Source organism: Epinephelus fuscoguttatus, linkage group LG24 (assembly GCF_011397635.1).
Source record: "Epinephelus fuscoguttatus linkage group LG24, E.fuscoguttatus.final_Chr_v1".
Classification (NCBI taxonomy): Eukaryota; Metazoa; Chordata; class Actinopteri; order Perciformes; family Serranidae; genus Epinephelus; species Epinephelus fuscoguttatus.
The window spans coordinates 11,706,043-11,723,567 of NC_064775.1; the positions used below are offsets into that span (position 1 = coordinate 11,706,043).

The 17,525-nt window shown below is 45.1% G+C and overlaps 1 protein-coding gene across 1 annotated transcript; it reads left to right on the plus strand.

Moving 5' to 3' along the window:
• Positions 1–3,798: 3,798 nt before the first annotated feature.
• rp1l1a (rp1 like 1a) lies at positions 3,799–17,002 on the plus strand (the record flags this gene model as incomplete). Its single annotated transcript, XM_049570811.1, has 7 exons — positions 3,799–3,948; positions 4,136–4,528; positions 4,613–4,856; positions 4,957–9,863; positions 11,005–11,964; positions 12,047–13,291; positions 14,804–17,002. Coding segments are annotated over 7 exons (8,340 nt in total), but the record flags the coding sequence as incomplete, so codon positions are not given.
• Positions 17,003–17,525: the final 523 nt, after the last annotated feature.

Genomic DNA, 17,525 nt, shown 5'->3' on the forward strand with positions numbered 1-17,525 from the left:
CTCGTTGTTTTGCTTTACTGTCGTGGTTCACTTTCAACGCTCGTATCAGCATCGTTTCGAGATGCAGCAGGCAGCTGTTTTCTGTAAAAGACACTTCAGAAAACCCACTGTACACACCAAAGAGCCAGCTAGCTCCATATTAATAAGGAGCCTACAATCTTGACGAACTTACCACTGATACTGTCTTTAAGAGTCTTTGGTGCGTTCAGCTAGCATGAAGGTGAAACCATACAACCAAAGCCCACTGGGAACAACCATGTTGGCATAGCTTGTCAGGAAGGGGGCTAAATACTGCTCCAAATTAAGGATAAATTTTGCAGAGGGAACAACTGGCGTGGCCATTTTCAAATTGATCCCTTGAACTCTCACCTCAAGATATTTGAATGAAAATGGGTTTGATGGGTACCAACGAGTTTCCCCTAAATTTGACAAGGCTTGTTCCTAGTAAATGTTTTGTACCTTGCAATAAATGTACGCCCTCAAATTAAAGCTGTATGTTTGTCTTTTTAAAGAAAAGGACAACTAGCCTATTCGAAGAATTATGAATTGCCTAACACAATAAAACAGGATTGTTGTGGAACTCAACATGTCGACGCACATGAGATGATAATTCCTTAACTCTCCACACTGTTTGTTCTTCACAACCCTGTATACTTCAAAAGCATAATCAAATTCCTGAAATTCAGGTATGGCTTTTAGTTTTGGTGCCATCCCAAGACTTCCAGTGGCCCCATCTGAAAAATGGGGGCAAATAAGTAAATAGGGACAAGATGAAAACACAGTGAAAATATGAAGTGTAAAATAATTATAAGTGGTTCTTCATACTCATTAAAGTGGTGTGTTGCTGGTTGTGATGATGAACCAGTCATGATTTGCTCATCATTGTTTTCCCACTGCTCCTCCAATAATAACTAGTTTGCCTCGACACAGCTCGAGAGCAGCAGTTGGTGTTTTCGGTGATTTATAAACAGGAGGAACCCTGCTGTCAGACAGATTGTCTATAATTGAAATCCTCTCCAACTGGAGCCGCTGTGTGAGTGTGTGTGTGTGTGTGTGTGTGTGTGTGTGTGTGTGTGTGTGTGTGTGAAAGACATAGAAAGAGACACATAACAAGAAAGAGAGAAAGGGTGCAAAGAGGCTGGAAACCTAAGATCTCTGATTTCAAAGTGAAACCTTTGACACACACATACAGACGGTACAAACAGACCAGTACAGGCCAGGAATCGAACCTTAGGGACCTTTTTCGCTTCAAGCAAGTTTCCTAAATGATAAAAAAATAATATTTCCTGCTCTCCCATCCAGTTGGTGTAAGGTTCGAAAATAAAAGGAAACCATCAAAATTGCCAACTAGCATGTGCCACTTCCCCAGGTCAGGTGTGGCGTACATAAGAACATCACTCGTCTTGGCCTCACCATAGCAACCCTCCTCTTTCTTAAGCAGGCTTTTCGTTCTATCCTTAGCCTCCCCCACTCCTGTCTTCTCCTGTCTTCTCCTCTCTCCATCCGCCCCGCCCCCTCCCCTCTCTGTGCACCTGATTACCGCCAGCCATTTTGCCCTGAGAGCCGTGGAACTGGGGGCTCTGCTGTACATCTTAGTGTATGACTCAAACTGCAGAGGAAGCTGCCACACACACACACACACCTATAGACACGTCCACACATAGTGCTGATTCCTGGTCTGACTCAGCCGGTCAGACCCTGCACGGACACATTCCCCTCCAGCTTTTTCTCATCTCTTTGGACCATGTTTCCTGAATATGTGAGTAGTGGGGTCAAATTAAAGGTAGAAATTCTTCTTAAGTTATTATTTAAGATTTTAAAATGTCTTAAATGAGTGAAAAGTGGTAAAAACAGTTCTTTTGTTGAGTTTTAAGTTATAAAATGGGTCTGTAGTTAACATATAATGGCAATGCCTTAGTGGTAAAGTAATCTATGGCTTTTAAATGTGCTTGAAAAATGGGTCTACAGTTGATATATGGTGGTAAAAGATAAGTTGTGATACTGATGTTATTTTTCAAGTTATGTTTTTGCCATAAAAAGTTCCCCAGCTTGTTGCTATAATGCTCAAGGGGCGAATGCATATAGGTCATGTTATAAGGTATTTTTAAAATGTGCTACCAGTTTTGTTTTGTGTCATTTATTGCCTCAAGAAAACTTGGCTGCTAATACTGTAATTTAATGTGATTATCCTTTCAATATATGTGTGTTTTCAGGTAGGCCTCAGCAGGGGAGATATTGAAAGACAAATGCTAAGCACAGGCCTTCTTCCAGTCCAGCAGCTAATCATGTTCTCTTCATCACTGTTTTGTTGTTTTGTAATGGTTTGCTTGGATATCATTTAAAAATCATGCGTGTATGTGGTGATGTTTCAGGTGTAAAGTTGTTAGGAGAGGTCGGGCTGAAGAGGGATTAAGCGGCAGAGCGTCACGTTGAGTGTCTACAGCTAAGAGCAGTGATTTGGCCTGCAGTCCCGTAGTCTCATGGGACTTAAAAGCCTGCTAAGCCCTCTTATAATTCACCTTTTTATCACGGGTTATAGAGAATCATCAGAGTTAACAGTCGTGATTAACAGTATTATCATTGTATTGAAAATAAGAGGCAAAGTGTCCCTGAGCTGTAGTCTCTCGTACTGATTCACCTGTTTATATTGCAGTCGTTTTTATTGCTGCTTATATCATGATACATGATTTTTGTCTTCAAATTCATCTAAACCAAATAGAAAAGTTTAAATTTGTGTGTCAATCTGTACTCTGTGAGGTCTGATAACAAAGTGAAACTATATGAATTACGTACTGCACATTATGCAAGCTGTTCAGAAGCAGGACAGAAAGTTTGTACGTCCGCTCCAAATAGGATTTCTACATGTGTGCTAGGCCGTTACGCTATATATAGCTGGCTGTGGGAAGCTCTGTCTCTAACATATACATAGATATGCATGTTGCTGTAATTAATATTACATTATGCGACAGTAGATGCCAGTCCAGAGGTCTTTTGTCACAAATTATTTTGGGAGAATGGGAATCATTACGAATCTTTAGGCAATCTGACGATTTTTTTGGCGTGTCGGTTATTAAATGCAGGAAATAATGCAGTAAAAAAAACACTTTTAGGTTTATCAGGCAAACCATTCACCTGGTAGCCTCCTAATTGATTTGGATGACTTTGTACAAGAAGCCTTCCCCCGCTGGAGCCAAATGACACATGTAACACCTTTATATGCCAGGTAGTCTTGTTAGTGGATGTCCTCAGGCAAACACCCTGATTAACGCTTGTGACCTTGTGAGTGTGATTAGAAAGTGTGTTAATGGAAAAACAAAAGGCTAAATAACACATTAAAGGATAATAAAATAAATAAATGATGACAGATGCACATTTTGGGTATTTAACACTGGGACACACCATCAGGAGAGGCAAATGTTTTGGTCTCCCCAAAAAATTAGGAATAGTGGCCCCTGATAGCCACTTGTGTTGGCAAAATTTGCAATGAAAACTGGTTAGCATTATTTGGGACAGTCAGCTAACTACTGTTAACTGTCATACATATGTTAGGTGTTGCTATCAGCACAATGAAACAAGCATACCTTTGTGTTGTTAGAAACAAAAGCCTTCATGGGCTTCTTTACTTAAGTCCAGGATCGTCACTGATTCAACAACTTCTTTACATTCTGTGTTGCAAATTTGTGTGTATCCCTCAGGTGTGTGTGAGATCACAGCATGCATTCGGTCCAGGAAGGGATGTGGGACCCCCGGCCCCCGTCTAAACATGCCTCACCCCTCCCTCCGCGGCCCCCCTCCAACTTACGCCCCACCCATGTGACCACAGCCATCCCGGCCAAGCGGATCACATTCTACAAAAGCGGCGACAGCCAGTTTGGGGGCGTCAGGATGGCCATCCACAAGCGCAGCTTCAAATGCTTTGACGCCCTGCTGGATGACCTTTCCCAAAAGGTTAGTGGGACAGATATCAGAGATCTGATGTAGAGATTTCTTTTGAAGCTGGCTGTGTCGATGCAACTGTAGCTCTACTTCCTTAAATGTTCACCTGCTGAATGAAATATGATCTGGACACACACTGGTAAAGATCGATACAGATGTGTACTGTATTTACAGTACGTGTGTGTGTGTCTAAATACAGGTGCCTCTGCCATTTGGCGTGCGGACTGTGACCACTCCTCGTGGCACCCATGCCATCAAACACCTGGAGCAGCTCCAGGATGGCGGCTGCTACGTCTGCTCTGACCGGCGCCATGCGAAGCCAGTCAACATGGAGCTAGCCAGCAAACGCCCGAGCATCTGGTACCATCACAGTCGGAGGCCTCAGCGGCCCGAATCCTCGTCCGCAACACCGCCAGGCCATTTCTCTTCCAGGCAGCGGCGGATACTGCTGGTTAAAAACAGCGAGCCAGGGATGAGGAGGAGTGTGGTGCTAAGCAGGAGGTCAACCAGGAGTCTGAGGGCCTTTCTTGATGAGGTGTCTGAAGTGATGCAGTTTCACGTTCGCAAGCTCTACACTGCAGAGGGACGCAGGGTAAGGTGCCATTTGTTTTTAAATGTATGATCATGATTTGCAGCGTGTTTTGTAGAAGCTGACACTTTGTGAATTTGTTTCCAGATTGACAGTGTGCAAAGCCTGATGACTTGTCCTGGCGTGTTGGTGTGTGTTGGCCGGGAAGCCTTCAGCCCAATGCTAGTAAACTTTATTAGGAAGAGCTCAGAAGAAAAACTACCTGGTCTCGGCCCCAGGACTCCTGGTAACGGGGCCCGATCTCCTGCTACTCAAGGAGCAAGATCCCCACCTCACGGAGCTCAGTCCAGAGCCAGCCAGTACAGTGAAGGGCATGAAAGCAAGAAAAATGGTAAGTTGTTGTTTGATCAGTATAGTGGTGAAAGGAGTAAGAAAAAGTGAATTACTAGTTGCATTTACATTTCTTTTTCTCTCTCTCTGTCTCTGCACAGTTAACTTTGGTCTGGAAACCAAAAAAAGCATCATCCACCCTCGTTCAGATTCCTCAAACCGCTCCACCCGTTTCTCCTTGTCTTCAGAGAAGTCATACGGCAATGGTGTAAGCTCTTACTCTCAGAACAGACCAGCTATTATGAACGACGACATTGAAAAGCGAGTCCTGGTCAATAAAGATGGCAGCCTCTCAGTGGAGATGAGGGTGCGTTTTCGCCTACACAATGACGAAACCCTCCAGTGGTCAACACAAGTTAAAAAATCTCCATCTCTCACCAATGAATGTTGCCATCTAAGCCATGCCCAGCCCCATTATCTGCAGCAGGGCCAATCAGAGAGCTGCTCTGACCCTGACTCCACATCCTTTGACCCAGAGGGTGTGGATTATTCCAACCAACCTCTGCAGCGTGTGTTGGAGGGGAACCACTGCCCCTGCTGCTACCAGAGACCAGAGCAGCAGTACGACTTGTGGGAAAACCCGGCACACAGTGTCAGAAAGCCTCCCATCCCTCCTCCACATACATCCAGCCACACCCACGCTATGGTTAGGCATACACACTCTTCTAGCTCTTCCTCATCATGTAATTCCAGGAGGGTGGTGCGCTGTCGAGCACGAGTCTCCAACTGCGGAGGAAATTCAGCGCAGGGCCAACTGGTCCAGGAGGAGATGTTTGTGTCAGAGCAGGTTGAGCGCAGAGTAGAGGTGGAGCAGGATGGAGACACACATGTAGAGGTGTGCACGGTGAACCGATGCTGCAGCCGCAGTGAAGTGGTTGCCATGGAGAGCAACTTACAACCACTTGGCAGGAAGTCGGTAGAGGATGAGCTAAAGCTGGAGGAAGACGGTGAACGTCCACTGTCTGCAATCAGCAGCTCCTCACATATCCTGCAATCGCTGAAAGAGGATCAGGATGATGACCTGCCACCCAGCGCCTCACACTGCTGTCATAGCAACGAACCATCCCCATCCCCAACTTCACAGAGTCACCTGAGTGACAAACCAACAAGCAATGTCTTGGCCGGTTCCGTTCACGCTACTGAGGAGCGTGAGGAGGAAGAAGAAAGAGGTAGCAGAGCAGTATCTGCAGCCTCCTCCTGTCACTGTGGAGCAGCTACCCCACATTCAAAAGCAGAAGCAGAGGAGACAGATCGAGTTCCCAGCTCCAGGTCCAAAATGAGCAGAGCGTCTTGCAGGTCCAACAAAGCTAAGACCCCAAACTCAGAGGAGGAGGGGGCTGCAGATGACGAGGATGAAGAGATAAAGAGGGTTGTTAGTGGTTTGTCTGGTCACACAGGGCTTTCTCTGCAGTCAAGGGCATCTAGTGTATGTCCTCATTGTGGCGGCTGCAGACGTGCGGTCAACTCTGATGCCAATAGCAGAGCATCACAGAGGTCCCATGATTCTCATCAAGCCTCTCCAAAGCCCGCCACACCTCTCTCCAGTCAAGAGATTGCCAATAACGACAGTGAGGAGAATGACTCTGAAGATTCAGCTGTGTCAACACAATCCAACAAGACCAACCTCACCAACTACGGGCGCTGCTCTGTGATATCAAACGTACTGGAGGGCAGAGCATCTAGTGTCATGTCCAGAACATCCAATCCTGAAACAGAACAAAAAGAGGAAGAAAGGGCTCCTAGTGCAACTTCAGTCACAAGCCACAGGTCCGTTAGATCACCCAAGTCTGGCTGTAATGGCAGCACTTGTGTTGCAGCAGAAAAAGAGGAGGAGAGAAACCCCAGTGCCATGTCAGCTCAGTCCAATGTGTCTGCCAAGTCCAGTAAGTCTCACAAGTCCAACTGCAGCTGCACAGCTGACATAAAGACAAGAGAGGAAGCAGAGGGAGAGAACTCTATAGTGAGAGCACATAGCTCATTGTCAGCCAAATCTGGTGCTTCAGCTAAGACCAGTGCTTCAGTCAAAATAAGAACTAAGGTTGCCTCCCCAACTGATGATACAGCTGTGGAAGAGGAAGACACAAACAAAAGAACTCCCAGTTCCCTTTCTGTCAAGTCTGGCAAGACAGAAAGACCTGATAGCGCCCAGTCTGCTAAATCAGCCAAATCAGCCAAATCAGCCAAATCAGATGTGTCAGCAAAGTCCGCCACATCTCACAGGTCCACTTGCAGTCATTGTGCAAGAGCAGTATCTCCAGCTGATGAACCTGCAATCGAAGCAACAGGACAGGAAGAAGGAGTGGAGGAAGAGGAAAGAGCAGCCAGTGCCGTGTCAGCCAGGTCCAATCTCTCTGCCAAGTCAAATAAATCCCATAATGCCACCAAAGCTTCGGAAAGGTCACTTTCTCCCAGGTCAGGAACTCGAGGAGATGGAAAAGAAAGGGCAGCGAGTCAAGTGTCTGGCAGATCAGTCAAGTCAAACATGTCTGTAAAGTCTTCAAAGTCATGCAAGTCTAACAACAGTGGCAATGAAATTGCAGCATCTCCAGGCTCTGAGGAAAAAGAAAATGTGAAGGCAGAGGAGGAACTGCAGAGGCCAGAAAGTGTAATATCTGCTAAATCAGCCACCTCCGCAAAGTCTCAAAGTTCAAGAGTGGTTTCTCCAGCCAAAGACACAGCAAAGACAGAGGTGGACACAGAGGACAGAACCCCCAGCGCCATGTCAGGGAAATCGCACGCCTCTGCAAAGTCCTCCAAGTCCCAGAAGTCAAACCACACTGCAGCATCTCCAAATCCAAATGAAGGTGATATTCCTTCTATTGAGACAAACGGAGAAGAGAAGCAAGATGAAAATCAAGAGCAGGTGTCTAGTGCCATGTCTGTAAAGTCAAAATCTTCAGTGAGGTCTGGTACTTCTCACAAGTCTAGTAAAAGTCTCAAACCGGTGTCACCAAGTCCAAATGTTGTCACCATTAAAACACCAGAAGGGGTCAACGAGGAAGAAAATAACATAGCAGAGAGAGTGCCGAGCGTTGCATCGGCTAAATCAGGGAAATCTAATGTTTCAACCATATCGCATAAGTCCAATCATAATGGAACAGCTGATATTGCTGTTATTGAAACAGGAGATGAAAATGTTGTGGAAGACAATGCATCAAGGAGTAAATCTCATGGCCAAACGCTCTCACCCAGGAGGACATGTTCCCCACGGACCCACTCACCCAAATCTGCAACCTCCAGCAGCCCTCAATCCCCTGTGCAACAGCTGTTGCCTGCAGAGACAAGAGGGCCCAGTGCCTTGTCAGTTCACTCTAAAACCTCTGCAAAATCTGGAAAATCCAAATGTCGCTGTGGAGCAGCATCGGCACTTGAAAAGGCAAATAAGGAAAAGGAGGGGGAGAAAAAGGAAGATGAGGAGCTGAAGAGTGAGGTGGCCTCTGAGCGGGCTACCAGCATCCTGTCGTCCTCAACCAAAAGGCAGAGGAAAGAATCAGGGGGCACAGAGCAACCTCTGAGTCGAAACTCATCAGGGTCAGTCTCTCTTGGGTTGCCAGAAGACCAAGAAACAGCGGACTCAGACAGCGGCAAGTCCAGTTTTTCTTTTCACACAAACAATGAGAGAAAGGGAGAGAAGAAGAGAGCAACAGAGCAGTCCACCATGAAGGAAGAAAGGGAGGAAACGGTATCTGTCATGTCCCACAAGTCCAACAATAAAAGCACTTTGTCTAACAATCGTCCAGCAGTTGAGATCCCTATTATTGAAACACCAGGAGGAAATGATGATAAACAAAATAGAGAGCAAAAATCAGAAAGAGGATCCACTGCATTTTCAGCCAAAAGCAGCAGGTCTCACAAGTCCTGCTGTAAGTGTGGTGTCAAAGCAGCAGCTCAAATGCTTGACAGTAAGCCTCCGAGTGCCAGCCCAACTAGGGCAGAAAATGACCCTGAAACAGGAAGTGTCAAGTCTGCTTCAACAACAAAAGCTAGCAATATGGATGTTCCAGACAACAGGGCGTCCTCTGCAATGTCAGCAGCAAGTGCTAAAGTTCAGAGCAAATCCCCTGAAAGTGCCAGCACTAAAAATGCCACTGCAGCTGGAGATTCAGGGGATAATGACACTGAAAATCAGGCTGTCAGTAGACCAGCCAGTAAGGTGGAAGGGAAAGAAGATATCGCATACAAGGTAACCAGTGTCCACTCCAAGAGTCCTTGTTGCCTCAAGCCTGAGTCGGCAGCTTCAACTCACTCAGGCTCAAAAATAAAAGCCTCAAAAGGTGAGGATTCAGTCAAAGATCACAAGGCCAAATCCAGTGGCAGTGTCAAAACATCTGATTCTCAAAAGAAAAATGTCAAATCCTCAAGCCCCTGTCCTTTACACAACTCCAGACCAGGCAGCAAAGTGGAGTCGTGTAGTGAGAGCTTTCTGTCTCACTCTCTGTCCGCTGCTGACATGCTGAAGGAAACCATGGCTGCTGCTCGGCCACACAGCCGACATTCAAAGGCCAGTAAAACCAGTGAGAAGTCTGCAAGTAAAAAGTGTCAGAGGAGCAAGAACCAGATGGATCGGGAGGAACTGGAGCTGTCACCTGGCTGTCTGCCCAATGCTTCCCCCAACGAGATTGTCAGCGACTGGCTGCGGAGCATTCCCCCTAACAGCAGTATGCTCACACTTGGTGATGAACTGAATGAGCAGGAGGAGCAAGAGAAGGTGGTGGAAGAGAAACCTGGAAAGGAGGCAGCAAAGGATGAGGAGAGTCCAGAGGATGAGAAAGTAAGTGAGGAGGAGAAAGTTGAGGCTGAAGAGGAGGAGGAGAAAAAGGAAGAAGCTGAATGTGATGCAGGAGAGGTGGAGAGGAGTCCAGATCTGGCTCTAGGTGACACAGCGGGGACTCGCTCCAACAACCTGCTGGTGAGCGGTGACTCTCTGCCCAGGAGCTTGAATTGTTCAGCTGCAGTGATGAAAGTTCTTCTGAGTTCCTCTCTGGGTCGATGTCAGAGTATGCCTGAGGTAAGCCAATGATGTTAGGCAGCATTTTTGCACTTCTGGTTCTCTGGTTTTTGAATGGGTTTTTGGTTAAATGCCTGAAATAAGGTCTGTGGTTAACACAAGCTAGAGATATTTTTATATTTTGATAAAATACATCAGTAAATCCCCACTTGTGAATTTTGAAGCTTTCACGTCTTTAAAAAGATGTTTGCCAAGAAGTGGCTAAATGAGACTACAGAACGTCGTCATGCCAAACACAGCCTCATTGTGGCGTTGACGCTGAAGTAATGCAAACGTAATTTTGTTTGTTTATAGCCTAACGTTAGCTTGTTACTTCTGGCAATTGCATTTACGCTTCAGAAGTGTTTATAAAGATTACCTTGATGAACAACTTGTAAATATCCTGAACTTTTGTTTGCCACAGAGGTTATTTTCTGCAATGATACAAAATCAAAAGGAAAAATCTCCTTGTCTTTTTGTCAAGGAATCCAGGGCGGTACTAACTTCTGGATTGGCCCTCTTTGCACTCTTGGAAGGCTGCATACAACAGCTATTAACGTTACTTAAAACTACTGTTTAATGTGTATTTTTTTAATTAACTAATGAATGTATAAAGTTTAAAATGTATTTTCTGTCAAATCAATAGTCTAAAACCTAAAAATGTTTATTTTACAGTCATGAAACAGAGAAAAGCAGCAAATCTTCACATTTGAGAAGCTGTAATTTGAGAGAATATTTAATAAACTACCTAAATGGTTAAACAATTCAAAATTTTTGGCCAATCATTTTAGCATTATTCTACTACAAAACCATATAGTACATGAGAGAACTGTCAGTATATTCACATTTAAATAATTATCCACATAGTGTTAGTGTTTTTAACCCCTTAAATTGAAGCAATCTTGTATAATCTTGTCACTGGTTGCAAATATGTAAAGGATATTTTCCTCTGTTGTGGGCTATCTGAATAATTTTAGAAGCCCCAAGAGGTAAAAACCATTCAGTAATTTAGAAAGTGAAAATGCTCAGTTTTAAGAAACATCTGAAAAATGAATTGATCTTGTGAAGCTTTTCAAGAATGCCTGATATATAGGGATTTAAGATGGATTGCATGAATGTGAGATTACGTTATGTAATCTGTATCTTCTGCTGTCTTCTGTAGGTGTCTCCAGTTTATGGTCGTAGACTGAGCAACTCAGCCTGGGGACTCTTGGACTGTTTAGCCCAGCTCCAGCTCATTGAGCCTACAGTAAGTCCTGGCTGTGACCAACAGAAGGACCGCAACCAGCAGTATGAGGACATCATGGCCATCCTTCAGTCCCTCTGGCTCACTGAACCCAGGAACACTGAGGCCAAGGAGGACAAGGACGTCGGCAAAGAGCAGGTGACTCCACCGAGGTCCTCATCCGGGGTGGGGATGAGCAGTGGCTCTGGAGGATCAGGGAAGGAGAATGGAAATCAAGGTGGAGATGAAGCAAAGCAAAACAAAACAACCTCTGTACATGAGGATGAGGGAGTGGAGAAAGTTGGAGAAGAGGAGGAGAAGGAGGGAGATGCAGAAGCAGAACTCAAGGAAACTGAGGGAGAAGCAGAGGAGACAAGCACAACAGAGGAACCAGTACAGAGTGAAGATCAAAGTATGGTCCCTCCAAGTCTGGATAGTCCAAAAGCCACCGAGAATCCCTCATCATCAGAAAAGAGCTCTGTTAATGACAGCTCCAAATCCCCGACTGATAACGAAGGAGAGACAGTGGAGGACTCCAGCTCAGCCACGCCCCCGACTGTCCTGCGAGCACCCTTGTCAAAAAGACAATCCCAAGACCCTGATCCAGTGTGGGTCCTGCACCTTCTGAAGAAGCTGGAGAAACAGTTCATGAACCACTACATAACTGCCATGGCGGAGTTCAAAGTTCGCTGGGACCTTGACGACAGCCTCATCCTGGATACAATGATCGGCGAGCTGAGGGACGAGGTGAGCCGACGCATCCAGAGCAGCATCGAGCGTGAGGTCAGGAAGATTCAGGGTCGTGCCGGCAGAGGGGAGAGGACACCCCGGCCGCCGCAAAGAGGAAACCTCTCTAGGGACTCCACCATGACAGAGAGGAGGCGTCGAATATTGAAGGTAATTCCACCAAATCGTCTTTATATCTAACAAAATACTGCTGCTTGAAAGGCAGAAAGATAATGTTTGGTTTATTTTTCAGGTCATGAAGAACCAGTCAGTAAAAACTGGTGAGGACCTAAGTGATGGAGAGCTGACGGGTGAGTTCAGCGACCAGCGAAGCGATGACGAGTACTGTCCCTGTGACGCTTGTGTTCGCAAGAAAATGGCCGCCCGGCCTCTCAACGCCAACCCGCTGGCAGCGACAGCACCAGTGATGATGGAGTTTGACCTCCTTAAGATACTGCAGCTGAAGAAAAGCCCATTGCCTACAGCTATGCCACTAGCTGCAGGGGTGGAAGATGTTAGTGAGGCCACAGTAGAGGAGTCAAGAAATTTAGAGGTTTTGCAGGAGGAAGAGGAGGAGGAGGACGAAACTAAAGAGGATATCAGAGCTGATGTTTTAGAGGAGACTGTGCCAGAGGAAGAGGAAGAGGAGGAAACTAAGGAGGATATCAAAGCTGAAGTTGTTTTAGAGGAGACAATACCAGAAGAAGAGGAAGAGGAAGAAACTAAAGAGGATATCAAAGCTGAAGTTGTTTTAGAGGAGACAATCCCAGAGGAAGATGAGGAAGTAGGGAAAGAAGAAGATGGGGGTGAGGCAGGAGAAAAGGAGGGGGAAGAAGCTGAAAATGAGGAAAGTAGTGCAGGTGGTGAGGAGCAGGAAGAGGAAGACACAGGTGGTGAGGAAGCTGGGGAAGAGGACACATCTGAAAATGGAGAGGAGGAGGAAGTGGAGGGAGAATGTCAATGCCACTGTGCCGGCAATGAAGAGGAGAGCGACAAAGCAGATGAGGGAGAGGAGGAAACAGCAGAAGGAGAGGATGCTGAGGAAACATGTGACAACACAGGTGAGGATGAGACAGGAGATGATGAAGAGAAAGCAGGGGAGGAAGAGGGGGAGAACGCAGAGGATGAAGAAGAGACAGGAACCAATGAGGGCGAGACAGGAACCGGGGAAGAGGAGGAGGAGGAGGAGGAGGAGGAGGGTGACAAGGAGACAGTAAAAGAGGCAACAGCAGGTGAAGGAGAGACCACTGAAAATGGCGAGGGTGAGGAGGAGGAGGCAGAGGCATCTGGGGAAACGGAGAATGACAGCCCTGCACAAAATGAAGAATCCACTCTGGTGGAGGACTTTGTGGATGGAAACGTCAGCGCTTCGGCAGAGGCGGAAGATGAAGATGACGGGGATGATGCTGCTGAAGGGGAGTCACATGAAGATGAAAAGAAAGGAGAGAGTGAAGAGCAGGGAGGGGCAGCTTCAGAGGAGGAGAAAACCTCATCACAGGTAGGATCAATCACATGCATATGGATTTTTTTCAATTAGAAAATTATTTTCCAAATTGTCAGTTTTAGATATATCACTATATCATATATGACTTTCAGGCTCAGCTTTGACCCTCTGTGGTTGCCGTAGTTTAGCGCATTCACTTTAACCCCTTATTATTATTCATAGGCAATATAAACTTTTTTTGTTTCAGTAGCCCTTAACTGGTAAGTAACCAGTTAATTTTAAGGGGGAAAATGTGAAATGACGTGAAATACAAGAGCCCCATTGACTCAGTGAGCTTTGGCGCCGCATTTCAAAATGCTATCCATCAGAAAGTGCCGAAATTTTAATGTTTTGTGATGTAAATGTCTTGCCTTTTATTCTACACTCTGTAAGCTTAGCTGACAGCCAGCTAGACGCGTTAACCCACTGCCCACCCTCCACTCTGTACTGGTTAGCTAATAGTCTTGCCTGCTCTGCATCATGCACTACCTAGATTAGAGGAAGCTAGCTGGTGGCGTCGCTCATTCAGCAATTACTGCTGGTAGCATTGTCCCGGTGGCGGGATGGCGTTGCTGCTAAAATATGTTAGCCACCCTCCGGCCTCCCCCTAGGTCACCGAAGTGAGTTAGCAGCTTCATTTTGAGCTGTAAAACCTCTTTAGTATTGTTAATTATGTTAGCACCACCAGCCATGCTAACATTGCTAACAATGCTAACAGAGCTTGCTGCAATGACATTGTGACAATGGTAAAGGGAGTTTGCGGCTCAAATTTTAGCCGTTTACTCACTGGGGTGACCTGGGGAGAGATTGGAGGGTGGGCACAACGTTTCCACAACGATGTTGATAGGTCAGGACAGTGTTAATAAGCAGTAATCGCCAAATGAGCGGTGCTAGCTAGCTCTCACCAGACTCGACTGGTGCATGGTGAAGTACACTGAAGAGTAACAGAATTAACCAAAAAGAGACCAATGAAAATTCTAATTAGTGACTACTGGTATTTTTAATGAGGAAGTGCAAACAGGTGCAGATATTATTTTTGCTCTTTTCATTTAAAAACAGTCTGCTAGATGACATCAGTGACTGTTCCTGCATGGGAATAAACTGACATCCTAGCTATGAATACCAATTTGAGCACCATCTATTTTAAACAGCCTGAACATGACTGCTGGGTTAAAATCTACTTCACCTTAAAGAGGAATCTGACCTACAGTACAGTCCTGCAGCCTCACCACTAATTCTAAGCCTGTGGGGAAAGATAATCTCGCTATCCAATTAGACAGACTGAACAAATCTGTTTTGTTTAGCAGCAACACATTGCTTCCACTGATGGACGTCTGCTGTTATTGTCAAAATGTTTAGTTAGAACCTTGCGTTCACTTTATTACAGCGGCCTCTCTGCAATGATTGACACTACTTCTGGTGTGTAACCAATGTGTCGCTGTAATTAGTGACACTTAGCTGTCCTAGTAGCACCCAGTTTAGCTAATTACAACTGCTCAGATATAAATGATCTTGTTTGACCCTCAGGGCCAGGGGGTGACTGTGACCGAGGGAGAAGAGGCCGATGCCGAAGACTCCGACACCGACAGCAAACGTGCAAGCAACACCAGTGCGGATGAATCGGGACGCGAGGGGACTGCAGCCACAGGAGAAGAGGAGGAGAAAGAGGGCGGAGGAGAGGAAGATGCTGTTGAAGAGTTCAAGCCTGAGGAAGAGGAGGAGGTGAACAAAAAGGAAGATGGCGCTCTCCTCCATCAGATCACCAGGACCTCTGTGGAGTCCCAGCCCGGTTCCATGGAGGACATTGACACAGATCCACCTCATAACCCTGTGAACTCCATAGAAGTGCCCAAAATGGCTGCTGGTGGATCCACCGGTGGCGGTACGGGCCAGAGAAGGAGCCGCTCGCCGGGCAGGGTCAAACGCCGCAAACCCAAAGAGAGCGACGTTGAACTGGATGACTTTTAACTCACATGGAAACCAGACTTATGGTTACAGACGACTCCCAGTTATGTAGGGTAAAAACTGCAATGAAAAACAAAGACTTGAACACTTGAAGCACTTTATCACCCCAGATCCGGTGTAGAATCTTGAAACTTGAAGCCACCACCATATCCTATTTAATTATGTGAATTATATTTGTATATTTTTTAACTTAACTGTATGTACAAAGGTATATGTCTATTTCTGTATTTTATGTGTATGAATAAGGCATATTTTTGAAAAATTTTGACACCCATGGGTGTGTTATATAAAGTCGGTTTTGTGTTCAGTGGACCACAGGTTTAATAATGTATTGAATCATATAGCCATTAAGGGAGTCCATTTCTGCCATTGATGAAGAAAAGATCCTGTTAAGTCATTACAAAAATGAATTTATATCCTTATTATCCTTTTTTCAGAACATTTCTCATTATTTTAAGATACTTACTCATTATTTTGGTTACATTCCTCAGTGTTTTCGAGATAAAGAGTCATTATTTTAAGGACGTTTCTCATTATTTTGAGACACTAACTCGTCATTTTGAGGTGAAGTTTCTTATTAAAATGGATTAACAGAATTTTTTTCCATCACTATAGCAGAAACGGCGTCCATGGCTAATATACCAAGTACCTCGACAAGTTAGACATTAAATGCCTGTTTCAGTCGTATGTATTTTTGACTTGTCCCATTACATCTGTATACTCAGGGGTGTGGAAGGTCATCGCCTAGCTATTACTTAACTACCTGCTTTAATCTATAGTCTGTAAAGAAGCCTGCTGTTTAAACCTACTAAAGCTCTGTGGTGTAATCTGATTACCTTGGAGGAATTGTTTCATATTTTGGGATTGATTCACTTTCTTGCAGAGAGTGAGATGAGAGGATCAATACTACTCTCATGTCTGTATTCTAAATAACAAGCTGCTGAGCACAGAAGCAGGGGGAACAGTTCGCTTGGCTCTGTCACAGTGTTATACGATACTTTTAAGTGACATTTGGATTACTTTCCACTCAGAAACAGACAGAAAAGACTGTATTTTAATAGCTTTATTGTAAAATGTTTGAGTTTTCTCTTGATGTCTAAACTTGAGCAACTGTACCTCATTTTATGTAGTCCAATTGATGTTGTCATTTACTCTACATGCATTTCTTTCCGCAGGATCTCAGTCACAGACTTCCACGACGAAGCATATCCGAGGCAAACATCTGAATATCAGGTTGACGTAAACCTTAGCTGCTCAAATTTCAGTGATACATGCTGTAGACTCAGGTGGGGTTTTCCTAACCAGCCGTGTGGACCAACAAGCGTGAAGCGTGTTACTGATGCCTTACTGTATCCATGGTTATAAGAAGGTAGATTGACAGAAACAGATGGGAGATCACGGTTAGGTGGCTGTCTTTTGTTTCCTGACATCCTCTCTGTCTGTTAGTGGCTCTCCAGTTGAATCGGGGAGCCTGTTAAGGAGGCTGGAATGAATCAGCTGCTATTTAAAATGCTGGAAAACAGACTCTTTAAGACCCCTAAGGAGTGTTTCCTCTTGTTTAACCCAAGCTGAGTGAGCTGAGCTTACTCCCTAACTGTATTTTAGAGCAGGACAGTGTGAACGAGGGCAAATGTGTTTCTTTTATTGCTTAGTTTGACGAAATCCTTCTGTTTGTGGTACCAAGAGGGTGTGTGTGTGTGTGCCTATGCTGTTATTGCTCTGTGTGGCTGTCCATAACTCAGTGACAAGCAAACATCATGTACCTAGAGCAAATGAATGTGTGATTATAATGTTGATATAAATAAAATAAACGCACAGGATTCTCATGTTGCTTTGGGTTCAACGGTTCACTGTGTACAGAGGCCGTGTTTTCTGATCCAGATCTGATATGTACCTTCCTTTGCTCTGTGCTTTTCCCCTTCTGCATTTGGCCCTGCTCCAAAGGTGTTTCCAAAGCTGCTCAACTGCTCTCAAGATACACACACGTCACACTAATCCACTACCTGTGTGTGTTGCGCCACAGAGGGATTGAGGTTGAGTTAGATCACATGGAACGGGATGGTAGCGCCTGTTCCTGCAGAAAACTCTTACAGTACACAGGGTGAGAATGTCAGTGAAACATCAAACGTCACCCCAGTGTCAATTATAGTCTTTCTAACATGTAATTGTTCTGCAATATAGTGATTATTATATAACACGTAAAGAGAACACATATTTTTTTGCTCCCCATTAAAAGAAAAGATGAAATAATTGAATTATAATTTGGAGATTTTATTGCACGCGC